The sequence below is a fragment of the Lipophrys pholis genome (assembly GCF_963383615.2).
Source record: "Lipophrys pholis genome assembly, chromosome: 15".
Lineage (NCBI taxonomy): Eukaryota > Metazoa > Chordata > Actinopteri > Blenniiformes > Blenniidae > Lipophrys > Lipophrys pholis.
The window spans coordinates 536,867-550,379 of record NC_137642.1 but is presented as its reverse complement, the minus strand read 5'-3'; the positions used below and the strand labels follow the sequence as shown (position 1 = coordinate 550,379).

The 13,513-nt window shown below is 46.0% G+C and overlaps 1 protein-coding gene across 2 annotated transcripts; it reads right to left on the bottom strand.

Annotated features, from left to right (window-relative positions):
- Positions 1-5,539: 5,539 nt before the first annotated feature.
- tk2 (thymidine kinase 2) lies at positions 5,540-10,429 on the bottom strand. Of its 2 annotated transcripts, none has more exons than XM_080481783.1 (10): positions 10,100-10,429; positions 9,485-9,522; positions 9,317-9,391; positions 9,142-9,195; positions 8,616-8,705; positions 8,267-8,340; positions 7,873-7,961; positions 6,445-6,524; positions 6,171-6,251; positions 5,540-5,782 (listed from the first exon to the last, which is right to left on the bottom strand). In XM_080481783.1, exons 1-10 carry the CDS (start codon positions 10,191-10,193, stop codon positions 5,696-5,698), a joined length of 762 nt encoding a protein of 253 aa, XP_080337909.1. In that variant the 5' UTR covers positions 10,194-10,429; the 3' UTR covers positions 5,540-5,695. The 2 variants fall into 2 exon arrangements, with proteins under 2 accessions (XP_080337909.1, XP_080337910.1); XM_080481784.1 differs by having other exon boundaries at positions 5,621-5,769.
- Positions 10,430-13,513: the final 3,084 nt, after the last annotated feature.

Sequence of the window (13,513 nt, the reverse complement as noted above, 5' to 3'; positions counted from 1 at the left end):
GCCCCAGAATGATGATGGATAAAGTCCAGCACGACAGATAGTCGTAAAGTAGTAAAGAAATACATAATTAAATAATTAACATATCAAATAAATAAGAAATAACATAACTATCTAAACTGAATGCAAACTTTACACACAATATATAAATTCCAGAAAAAGAAACAGAACTGAAATGTGCAAAATTTTAAGGACGATAAAAATGCAACTAAGCAAAACAAACAACACAAATACTCAACATTTGAGATACGTATGGAATAATTGATGAACATTCAATTCCAGTAACAACTTTAATGCTTCATGTTAACATTTTATTTAATGTAACATTTAGACTCTAGCAGAAAATTGATGAATATATTACTATATTACTATCTTATCACCACAGTCTATAAACTGACAGCAGCATTGATGCTGGTATTAGTTTTAGCATTTGACAACAAACACTTTATTCTGGGAGAAAATATCATTGTCAGCAAAGGACTAAGTTATTGTGTGGCTATGAATGTATGAACACAAGACTCATGACAAAGTGTGTAAGCAAAGCTGGACTACTTCTTAAATAAACCCGTTTAAATTGGTATAAAGTTAGAATAGAAATCTGCTCTAAGTTTGTCATACCAGAGAAGTGTATTGTTAACCACACTGTCAAATCTGAATCATTTCTAAATACATATATACACACTTTATGAATGTGTTTAGAAGAAAATGGCTGAATTCCCTTTACACGGACTTAAACGTGCAGTGAACTTTCCTGCTTCTTGGTGGATGACTGGGAGTTTGGGACAAAGTGTCTGGGACTAACTGGGACTAACTTTTTAAAATGTAACACACACAGCTTACACACTCTCACTTACCACGATCACGTTTTTTCTTTTCATATGTTCTTTTCTCTTCATGTGTCCTGACGGATTTGTCCGCTTCATTTTTTCGGTGTTTGACAAGGACAGCACGTTGATGCAGGGTAGTAGTGGGGCCCCATTAGGGAGGTTCCCGATGTGTCATTGTAATGTGTCCTGGGGGTTTCAAGTTGTGTCGCTGATATCTGCCGTCTGTCGGGGGCCCCCTACTCGCAACGAACCAGTGACTACATCCGAAAGGGCCCCGTGCGGGGGATTTTCGATGCGCTGTCGTTGCAGCGTCTCAAAGCAGTTACATTATTTTGTCATTGAAATTGACTGATGTCAGCCGTCCCTCGGGGCCTCCTTCAGCTCGGGGCCCGAGGGAATTGCCTGCGTTGCCTACCCCGTTGCGGCGCCTCTGGTCGGTGGCATCATCAACATCCGTCTTTCTTCGGGTCCATCTTTAGCATCTCACACCAGGAGCCTCATCTATAAAGGTTGCTGAAGCACAAAACAGGTCCTGAAAGATGCGTACACCACTTCCCACGCAAAGTTTGTGATTTAAAAAAATAAACTTTGCATGAGAACGTTCGTACCGGTACGCAAACTTTGAACCTTGCACACACACATTTTGGAGACGGGGAACCTGCAGCACTGATGGTGAGGTGGAGAATTGAAGCCAGATTCATCTCAAACATTTAATGTCTTCAAATATCAGACTTACAGACCCACGTAATCATAAACAGCCAAGCTGCAGTGTTCTAGATGGTTCTTTAGTGGAACATTAATACTGAATCAGCAGCTCTATGTTCATATGTCAAACTTCCATCTTCAAATGATACAGAGGATAGAACTGATTCATTATTAATCGTGACAAAGTGAGTAACAATCAGTCTAATTTCAGAATAAAGACATAAATAGCGAGGTGATAGCCACAGCGTGTAAAGCTTCAGGTTTCTCCCAGTTGTAACACACCTGAATCCAATAAGAGCCTCCTTACTTGGCTTTTTCACAAGCTTGATGATGACATCACCATCAGATTGAGGTGTGCTGAAGCTGGGAGGAGCTAAAGCATGCAGGACACCGGCCCTCCAGGACCAGGATGGAGAACCCCTGTTCTAAAGGAAGCATCAGTGGTTCCTAGGCTAAAGGAGGTTCTAAAGGAAGCATCAGTGGTTCCTAGGCTAAAGGAGGTTCCAAAGGAAGCATCAGTGTTTCCTAGGCTAAAGGAGGTTATAAAGGAAGCAAGGAGCCTTCTTTCCTTTGCTTATTGAGAATTCAGACAGTCTTTATCATGGCCGCCACACACTGGATAGAGAAGGAGATAGGAGGGACAATTTGGACGTACCATTAGAGTGGATATCAGCGGACAGCAGGGCTGACACGTTCAACAGCTCACTGGACATCCGAAAACAACCCTGAACACACGTTAGGGCCAGGACTTTCAGAATAAAAGCCCTCCCTCCCCCCAGGGAAACTGGTCGAGAACCGCCACTGGAAAATGTCAATGTGACCTTTTGTAATCATTTAATGATCAATCATGAAAACACACTGGATCACCTTCAGTTTTATTCAATCCAACGAGAAAAACACGTTAAACAATGATTTTTCTGTTAAAACTAGGGGTGGGACTTGGTTAAAATTTTTGACTAATTAACTTGGGGCTTTGTAATTAATTAATCAAAATTAATTACATTTTAAGTGCATAACAATATTTGCCCTAAAATCCAACACTTCTCAATCTAAATGGATTTTAGTGAATGAATGAATCAAATAATAAATAGACAAAAATACAGTCAACTCAAACTATTTTAATGTTTAAGAAATTAAAAATATCCCTGGCCAAAATGAAACAAATCCAAGTAAAAGTGTTATCCACTATTTATGAAAAGTAAAATTTCAACAATAAATAATCATTTGGCCTAAATCTCTTTGGAACTCAAAGTACTAAATAACAGTCGTAGATAAACATTCAGCCTCACAACACCTCCAGGCTTATGTCTTCTCCTTCAGCCAGTCGCTCAGACAAACCAGCCAGTGAACATTGTCAGAGCTCAAGGAAGCTCTTTTTTTGGTCACCATGTGACCTGCAGGTGAAAAGAGCCTCTCACATGGGACAGAAGTGGCAGGGCCAGTCAGAAAGCTGCGGGCCAGGACAGACAGGTGTGGGTGGGTCGCTGCGCGACTAGACCACCACTGCAGTGGGCAGTCTGCGTCGCTGGCGGTGGATTCAGCTTTGTACAAAGTCAGGGCCCTGTTACCCAGTTCTTCTTCCTCTGAATCAGAGTCTGAAGACAAGGAAGAGAAGAGGAGGATCTTTTCCCTCGCTGGCTCCTGTGTGGTGGAGGTATCTTTACACTGTTCCTGCAGCAGAGCCTCAAGGCTGGTCCAAACCTTTTCTCGCTGTCCCCTCGGAAGACACTTTAGATCCTTAAAGCGTGGGTCCAGCACAGTCGCCATCTTGAGCCATTCGCGGTTGAGTGGAGCAACACGTTGGGACAGGTCCTCTGTGAAGGCAGCCTTGAATTTCCCCATGTAGGCTGCGTCCTCATCAGAGGGCTCCATGGTGCGGGACAGGTGGCGGAGAGCAGGTAAAACCACTGAAAGTGAGACATATGTCTCACCTCCCAGGAGCTCAGTCACAAACCTGCAGAAGACAGTTCAGGAAAAAGATTATTGATCTACAAAATAACAGTCAATTATAGAGAAACGGTAACAATAAATGCCTTTAAAATAGCTTTTATTTACCTGCATGTCTCAAGGAGACATTTTTACCAGCTCTGATGGAGTCAACATGACCAGCTTGCGCTTCAGTCTGTCTGAAGCAGCAACAGCAGCCTCTTGATTCTTCAGCAGACGAGGGGTCATTTGAAGCGTTGACGTCCACCTCGTGGAAACCTCCTGGATAAGTGGCTCTCGTTCTTGCCCCAGTCTTCTTTGTCCCTGCTGTAGTTCCTCAGTATTAGCAGGGCTGTCTTTAAAGTCACCCACTATCAGCAAGGCTAACAGTGGAAGATGTGCGGCATGTGTTGAAAGGGGAAGTGTCTTGCTGCAGCCGTCGTGTTCCGGGCACTGTCTGCTCCAATTGTGGTGACCTTTGGTTGAATTCCCCATTCCTCTGCCACAGAGAGAAACTGTTCAGCGCAGTTTTCAGCAGAGTGTCTGGTGTGCGTCTTCTGCACAGTCAGGCCAGAAGACTGGAGATGCCATGTCCCATCTGTGACATCAGCAATGTGTGCAGTCACACCAACATAATTGGAATTACTAGCGGAGGTCCAATGATCCCCAGCCAGAGCCACAAATTCAGCTTTCTACAATGCATCCATTTTTACTTGCTTTTCAGTTTCATAAAGCTGTTGGAGCTTATCTGAAATAGTTTTTCTGCACGGCAGCTGGAACGTTAGATTGCATGTTGCTATCTGTAGCACATTTTCTAATCCTTTATCTTCGACCACTGACAGTGGTCTACAGTCCAGAGCAACCCGTTTAGCGAGTGAATTTGTGAGTTTATCCTACGTTGACTTAATCATTTTGGTCCTGAAGCCAGTCATCTGCTGGAGTTTGGGCTGCAAACGCCTCTTGTTTGTACTCGTACCGGAGCTGCTAGTGCTACTACTAGCTCCGGCGGGTTCTGTGCTCGCTCCCACATGCTTTGCATTGAGATGGTAGCGGACGGTGGAGTTGCTTCGGTGGTATGCAAACTCTTTTTTGCACAGTTTGCACAGAACCACGCTTTTCTCAAGGCTACCGTCAGGTCGTTTCTTGAAATAAAACTTTGCTTCCATTGGCCCCACCAGCGAGCTTTCATCCAACTCCTCCATTTTGGTAGCCTTTAGCCGAGCTCTGACGTCACGCGTGCATCGTGTAATCGGTGTACCGGAATGTGATGGAGCGGCTCCATCAGCAACGGGGCAACAAACACACGCACGCGCTCGCCCGCACTCCGCCCTGCTGTTACGCAGGCAGCGGAGACCCTCGGTCAGTGAACACGTCGTTCCCCACCTGTTAGCATAGTCAGCCAGGGGTGCACACTTGGACTGGCTATGTTTTACCTGCGCAAACATTCAAACATCCTCACACACACACACACACACACACACACACACACACACACACACACACTGACCGGTGACATGACGCCGTGGAGCTGGTGACAGGCAAGACGGGGTGGAGTTAACCCGGGTTTATAACGAAGCCTGAGCGGGACTTTAGGGTCAGGTGATCATTTGGTGTTTAGTTTAACTATTAATTTTTGTTTATAAAAGGAATTATTACGTGACTTTATTTGGAAAATGTTTTTGTTCATTTTATTAGAAAAATAAACTGACCTAAAAGTAGGATGTAATTATTATTTGTGTTATGAACTTATGATTGGTGAAGAAGACTCAATCACACCCCTGGGAGGGGCGGAGCAGTATAAAAGGAGTGGGCACCCAGCTAAAGGAAGAGCTGGGATCATGGTTATGTTTTTCTGTTCTTATTGTAAATATTTTTTGCTCACTGTAAATAACGAGCACCGGCACTGTTTGGGGACAATAAAAGGAAAAAGTCGACTTGCCATTTGGAATTGCGGTGGTTGTTCTTTGAACGGGAGCGAACCCCGCCACACGGAAAAAACGTGCAATGACAAACAGTTCCGCGCTGTTTATGGAGCATACTGTGATCAAATATGTAAAAAAAAATTTATGAATTATTTTTCTTTTAATAAATTTATTGTAATTAACGCGTTAAAGTCCCACCCCTAGTTAAAACAAAGAAAAAGAAAAAACATCAAGGTTGTTGTCATCAGATCCCGGCAGGTTTTATTATTGTGTGTGTGTGTGGGTGGGTGTGTCTGTGTGTGTGTGTGTGTGTGTGTGTCAGAGCAGTGTTGCAGGCAGGATCTGCTCTCGGATTTCTTCGTACTGGAGCATCATGTCCTGAAGGTCGAGGTCTGCAGGAATCACCTGAGAGAGGTGCAGAAAGGTCACAGGTCACATCCATCACCAGGGGTCTCCAACTTCGGCCCTCGAGGGATCCTGTCCTGCATGTTTTAGTTCCTCCCTGCTTCAGCATACTCCATATAGACTCCAGTGACTCTGTAGAGACTTTAGTGACTCTGTAGAGACTCTGTAGTGACTCTATTGGCCCTGTAGAGACTCCAGTGACTCTGTGGTGACCCTGTAGAGAGCCCAGTGACTCTGCAGTGACTCTGCAGTGACTCTAGAGACTTTGGAGACTCTATAGTGACTCTATTGACCCTGTAGAGACTCTAGTGACTCTGTATTGACTCTGTAGTGAATCTAGTGACTCTGTAGACTCTAGTGCCCCTGTAGAGACTCTGTAGTGACTCACCAAGACCGGAGCAGGAAGGGAGAACGAGGTCCCTCTGATGAGCCAGTCTTCATACAGCTGGTGGATGGACTGCAGGTGCTCCTGGTGACACACACACACACACACACACACACACACACACACACACACACACACACACACACACACACACACACACACACACACACACACACACACACACACACACACACACACACACACACACACACAGAGCTGACACACACACACACACACGCTGTGCTGTGGGTGAACACATGTTGTGCTGCTTCCTCACCAGTGGAATGATTTTCTCCTCGGTTCGACATCGATGCTGGAGCCGCTGGAGGCAATTCACTGGAGACGTCTGCAGGTAGACTGAGAGAGAGAGACACTGGGTCACACACAGAGAGAGAGAGAGACACTGGGTCACACAGAGAGAGAGAGAGAGAGAGAGACACTGGGTCACACACAGAGAGAGAGAGAGACACTGGGTCACACAGAGAGAGAGAGAGAGAGAGAGACACTGGGTCATCACAGACAGACAGACAGACAGACAGACAGACAGACAGACAGACACACACCAGAATCACACACACAAACACACTGGACGGGCCCTCAGAGCATGTGCCAATGAGCTGACAGACATTCTCACCTCCATCTTCAACCTTTCCCTCAGCCAGAGCACCATCCCCTCCTGCTTCAAGACCACCACCATCACCCCCCTCCCCTGGAAGAGCCCCCCTCCGCCATCATCCCCCTCCCCAAGAAGAGCCCCCCCACCTGCCTGAATGACTACAGGCCAGTAGCACTCACTCCAATCATTATGAAGTACTTTGAGAGGGTGGTGCTGAGCCACATTCAGAGCAGTATACCGGACCCACGGACCCCCTGCAGTACGCCTACCGTCCCAACAGGTCCACCTCAGATGCCATTGCTGCTGCCCTTCACTTTTCCCTCTCTCAACCGTAAAATAAAGCCTCCTCCATCGGGATGCTCTTTAGTGACTACAGCTCTGCTTTCAACACAGTCATCCGCCATCATCAAGGACCCCACTCACCCCCAACACAGACTGCTCTCACTTCTACCCTCAGGCCGGAGGGACACAAGTGTGAGATGTAAGACCACCAGACTGAAGAACTCTTTCTTTCCCTCTATCAGACTCTAAACAGCTGACAGGAGTCCAGCAGACTGTTCATGCCCCCCATACCTCTCGTTTACACTGAATTTACACGTCTGTACTGAATATGCACTTTAGATGCACACGTGTCCAGTTCACATCTGTCCCATCTACTGCCGACTACCTCACACCTTTATGTACAGACTGGAGCTTAATTACTTCCACCTTCAATTGTATATATCACTTGTATTTTTGCACAGTTTTAATATATAGGTTTCTACTTCTACTGCTTAAGTTTATTATAGTTTGTATAGTTTCTAAATGATGTGGCGTTCAGTGTGGGCAGCAAAGTAAGAATTTCATTGTTCAGGGAAACACGTTTCTTTGCTGTGCACATGACAATACACACTTTGAATCTTGAAACACACACTCGCTCACTCACTCACTTTATTCTAAAGTTAATATTTGACTCATGCTGACTTTATATCTTGAAACTGTAGTAACAGTGTGAAGCAGTGTGTGTGTGTGTTTTTGTGTGTGCATGTTTGTATTTGTGTGTGTTTCAGTGTGTGCGTGTTTCAGGGTGTGTGTGTGTGTTTCTCTCACCAATCAAATCAACAGGAAGTGACACGTTGCAGGTGATCCAGTCGAACCACTCACTGAGCACAGCGAAGTCCACCTCGGGCATTTTCCCACTGCAGGAACATTCCACAGGAGACTCATTCATTCATTCATTCATGAGTTAGTCTGAAGAGAATTGACGACGTCAAACAGTCTGTGCTCATACAGTTGTCTTCTTCTTGATTAGTCAGAGTGTGAAACTGTTCAGTGGCAGCCAAAAGGAACAGCTGATAGGAACAGCCCATAGGAACAGCTCATAGGAACAGCCCATAGGAACAGCAGATAGGAACAGCCCATAGGAACAGCTCATAGGAACAGCTGATGGAACCAATACCATCATGAAGAACCAGCACCATGAAGAAGGAGCTGCAGTTCAAACCTTCTGAAGAGATTCTCCACAAAGATGTACTTGGCACTGAAGATGGACCTCTCCATCATCCTGACAGGAGCCTCCTGACACACACACACACACACACACACACACACACACACACACACACACACACACACACACACACACACACACACACACACACACACACACACACACACACACACACACACACACACACACACACACACACACACACACACACACACACACACACACACACAGTATGTTCAGCAGTGTGTTCAGCAATATGTCCAACAGTGTGTTTATCAGTATGTTCAGCAGTACGTTCAGCAGTGTGTTCAACAGTGTGTTCAGCAGTATGTTCAGGACTCACTGCAGTCGATGTGTGTCGCTCCAACATGGTGAGCTGGACGAAGGTCTGCAGCGTCAAACCCCAACGTTCAGGGTCCTGGTACATCAGAGCCTGCAGGGACAGAGTCCTAAGACTATAGCTCCACCCACATCACCAGCCCCACCTCCACCCACACTTTAAGCTCCATCCAGACCTCTACCCCACCCAGGCCCTAACCTCCACCAGATCCCACCACCACCCATACCCTAACCTCCACCCTGACTACAACCTCCACACACAACCACACCCTCACCCAGAACCCACCTCCACCCACACCCTAACCTCCACCCAGACCCCAGCCTCCACACAGACCCCAACCTCACCCTCCACTCAGACCCCAACCTCCACACAGGCCCCAGCCTCCACCCAGACTCTAACCCCACCCTCCACACAGACACACACTTTAACTACTCTCTCCTGGGTCCCTGTAGTCCATCTAGAGTCCCTGCAGTCCCTCCTGGGTCCTGGTCTACCTGCTATCAGACTGAGCAGGTAGACCAGGTCTTACCAGAGGGTTGTGTCCTCGTACGTTCCTCCACTTGGAGACCGGCTCTGGGAGGACCTGCACCCAGACAAGACCAGAAGATCAGAGGGCAAGAGGATCAGGAACGGACGAGAGGACCAGGACCAGAGGACCAGACCAGAGGTCTATAGGAGATCATGCAGTAACAGGGCTGTTGTACCTCGATGTTGCTGGTTTTGCTGAAGTACTCCAGACATGTGGTCTTTCCACTGGCAATGTTCCCCTCAATACAGACCTGCAAGAACAAACAGAGACCAGGTCTACAGAAACAGGGACCAGGTCTGCAGAAACAGGGACCAGGTCTACAGAAACAGGGACAGGAGCTCACCACAGTTTTCTTTTCTTCTCCGTTCCGCTGAAGCTTCCCTTCAAACACAAACAGACAAGAGTCAGAGAGTCTCTGTTACTGCAGGTCAGCAGGACCAGAGACCAGAAGGTCCAGAGACCAGAAGACCAGAGAACCAGAGACTGTAGCAAGACCAGCACAGACCAGTAGAGTACATTACAGTAGAGTAGAGTACAGCAGAATACAGTACAATATTGTACATTACAGTAGAGCACATTACAGTAGAGTACAGTACAGTAGAGCACATTACAGTAGAGTACATTGCAGTAGAGCACATTACAGTAGAGCACATTACAGTATAGTAGAGTACAGTACAGAAGAGTAGGGTACAGCAGAATACAGTACAATATTGTACATTACAGTAGAGTACATTACAGTATAGTACAGTAGAGTACATTACAGTAGAGTACAGTACAGTACAGTACATTACAGTAGAGCACATTACAGTATAGTACAGTAGAGTACATTACAGTAGAGTACAGTACAGTAGAGCACATTACAGTGGAGTACATTGCAGTAGAGCACATTACAGTAGAGCACATTACAGTATAGTACAGTAGAGTACAGTACAGAAGAGTAGAGTACCGTAGAACTGACCTGTGCGGTTCTTCCCTGCACTGAAGAGTCTCCTCCATCCAGAACTAGGAGCTCTGATCACCTGGAGGAGGAGGGGGCGAGCGGAGAGCCACATCTCTCTCTCTCTCTCTGTTTCTCCTAGTGTCTCTCTCTCTCTCTCTCTCTCTCTCGCTGTCTATCTCTCTGTCTATCTCTCTATCTCTGGGTCTCTCTCGCTGTCTCTCTCTGTATGTGTGTGTCTGTCTCTGTGTGTGTGTGTGTGTGTGTGTGTGTGTCTCTCTCTTTCTCTGTCTCTCTGTCTCACTCTCTCTCGCTGTAATCCACTCATCACACACACACACACGCAGGTACGGAAGCAGCAGGATGAAGAACTCGGAGTCCTCCTCTCTGCTGCCATCTGCTGGTCCGGAGGTGAACTACACCACCAACATTCGATCAGACGTTGATCTATGGACAGTTCAGTGCTCAGCACCAGTACACACACACACACACACACACCCACACACACACACACACACACACACACACACACACACACACACACACACACACACACACACACACACACACACACACACACTACACAGAAAAAGTCTACTTGTAAAAACACTGCAAGTACATAATATAACAATGTCTGATATCAAAATAATAAACACTGCCAATGCAGATGGAGAGAGAGAGAGAGAGAGAGAGAGACAGAGACAGCTGGAGAGAGCGAGAGATGGAGTGAGACAGATTTGTAAATCCTGTATATATAAATCTCAATATGTGAATAACTGCGTTTTTATCTTGACAGTTTTTTTTTACATTATTTCTGCCTGAAGAAACCAAACCCTGATATATTTCTCCGATTCAATCATTGAAAAAGTGTGACGACTCAGCAAGGTGGAGTTCACTGGGTTTCAAGATGTTTTAATACAGAGTCAGTGTTTAAATCATAACTCATCATATTTATATGGATTAAACCCTGTTCAACCGGGATGAAGCTCAACTTCTCTCTTTCTGTCGCCTCGTCCAGAAGGAGTCCAACCAGCGCTTCAGTCTGACCAGACGTTACAGGGTCAGGCTCAGCAAAGATGAATAAATTAACAATCATACTAATGTGCAGTCAGTTCAGTTGACATGGAACCAGACGGTTCAATACAGCCGTGCAGCCGCAGCGCTCCTCAGAGAAATGAATGGGTGAATGAATGAATGAATGAATGAATGAATGAATGAATGAATGAATGAATGAATGGATGAATGGCTGTGTGTTGCCACATCAAGCATACGCTCTGGAGTCCAGAAGGGGGCAATTGTGCATCAGTGTGCACACATCAGGCAGCAGAAAAAGAAGCATGTAGATCGATCGATCTGCTGAGAGCAGTGGTCTCAGCAGCTGCAGCAGCTGCAGCAGCAGCAGCAGCAGCGTGGATGCAGCTGTGCGGGAATCCAAACTTTAGCAGGTCCGCAGGCACATCCGGGAATTCCCAGACTTTCCAAAGAAAGCCTTGGCCGTTTTCCAATACCCATACTGTCCATACTTGTGCTCTCGTGTACCCGTGAAACGTCATCAGTGGGAGACCAAGTACTGGTCTAATTCTTAGGCCGTTTCTCACAGAGTACACATGGGGTACGTCCGAATTGTACCTTCTCACTCCTTAACTATCGACTTCTCCTTCACCCCGGAAGTGTTTTGTGTGGCGGCCATGATAAAGACTGTCTGAATCCTCAATAAGCAAAGGAACGGAGGCTTGTTAGAACCTCCTTTCTAACCTCTTGTAGGTTACCAAAGCAATAATCTGCCTAGAACAACTTTATATTACATAAAACCCAGATGAACTTTTTGTAGTCCATTTTCAGAAACATGTAGTTCTTTCCCCACCATGGCAGACGTCACTAACTTGAGCCGCCGTTGCATTATTATGACATCACTAAGTGAAAGTGCGGTTCGACTGCCACACCACCGTGATCACCTTTCACTAACTCCTTTAGGAAGCCTCCTAACGCCTTTACTAACTCCTTTAGGAAGCCCCCTAACACCTTTCACTAACTCCTTTAGGAAGCCTCCAAACACCTTTCCTAACTCTTTTAGGAAGCCTCCTAACACCTTTTCTAACTCCTTTAGGAAGCCTCCTAACACCTTTCACTAACTCCTTTAGGAAGCCTCCTAACACCTTTCACTAACTCTTTTAGGAAGCCTCCTAACACCTTTCCTAACTCCTTTAGGAAGCCTCCTAACACCTTTCACTAACTCCTTTAGGAAGCCTCCTAACACCTTTCCTAACTCCTTTAGGAAGCCTCCTAACACCTTTCACTAACTCCTTTAGGAAGCCTCCTAACACCTTTCACTAACTCCTTTAGGAAGCCTCCTAACACCTTTCCTAACTCCTTTAGGAAGCCTCCTAACACCTTTCACTAACTTCTTTAGGAAGCCTCCTAACACCTTTCACTAACTTCTTTAGGAAGCCTCCTAACACTTTTCACTAACTCCTTTAGGAAGCCTCCTAACACATTACCTTAACCCCCGTGACATCATCCACTGGGTTAAGATAAAGTCGATAGTTAAGGAGTTAGGAGGGACAATTCGAACGTACCCTGTTTCTCACAGAGTACACATGGAATACCCGGATGTGTCCTCGCTCCGCCCACTTTATCGAGGATGCAGCGACACGGACCCGTGCAGTCTTGGGAAGCCAATTTACCCATAATGCATTTGGCAAGAGATGCCGAAGGAGATCGCGGAGGAGGAAACACACAACGGTGAGTGAAAAATCTGAAATCTTAGCGTCATTGTTTAACAGAGTGTAGTTTTAAGAGTGTTTTAGGCCAGAATATAGTTGTTTAAAATGTTGTTATGAGGTTGATATTTCAAGATCATGCTGACTTGAACATTTGTTCCAATTAGGGCTGAACGATTAATTGCATTTGCGATAATATTTTCAAATCACAAGGGCTGCAATTTGACTGCTCACGTGATCTGGTCACGTGACGACTTGCGCGTCCTGCGCATGTCATCCACCCACCTTGCCCGAACGGGCTCGTGGTTTTCAGGGATGGAGCCGATCCGATCTGGGATCGGGTTCCCATATCAACGTAATTCACGGATCGGAAATTTCCGATCCAACCTGCAGAGATTTCTGATCCATGATCCTCGTCTGCTTCACTGTTGCTGAAATGATCCACAGTGTTTCCCTGCTGCTGCTCTGTGGACTGGATTTCCTGAAGGGAGCCGGGTCTCAATGAGACCAGGAGTAATAAGTCAGGAAATCCATTCCACAGTTTGCAGCCAGCGAGCAGGCTAGGGAAGTAGCACTGTGCTATCCAACTTTTCATGGCAACATGTTGCTGTTTGGATAGATTTTACACTTAAAACACCACAAAGCAACACAGCAACGTGGATGTTAGCAAAGCAGTTATACAGCGAGGCGGTCGCTTTGTCAAGAGACATCTCCA

Excerpts from the sequence above, each read along its gene's own strand:
- tk2 (XM_080481783.1), bottom strand. The coding sequence starts at position 10,193 with ATGTGGCTCTCCGCTCGCCCCCTCCTCCTCCAGGTGATCAGAGCTCCT. Across the intron at positions 9,523-10,099 it reads TGCAGGGAAGAACCGCACAG|GGAAGCTTCAGCGGAACGGA; the intron begins GTCAGTTCTACG and ends TTGTGTTTGAAG. Across the intron at positions 8,706-9,141 it reads TACGAGGACACAACCCTCTG|GCTCTGATGTACCAGGACCC; the intron begins GTAAGACCTGGT and ends CTGTCCCTGCAG.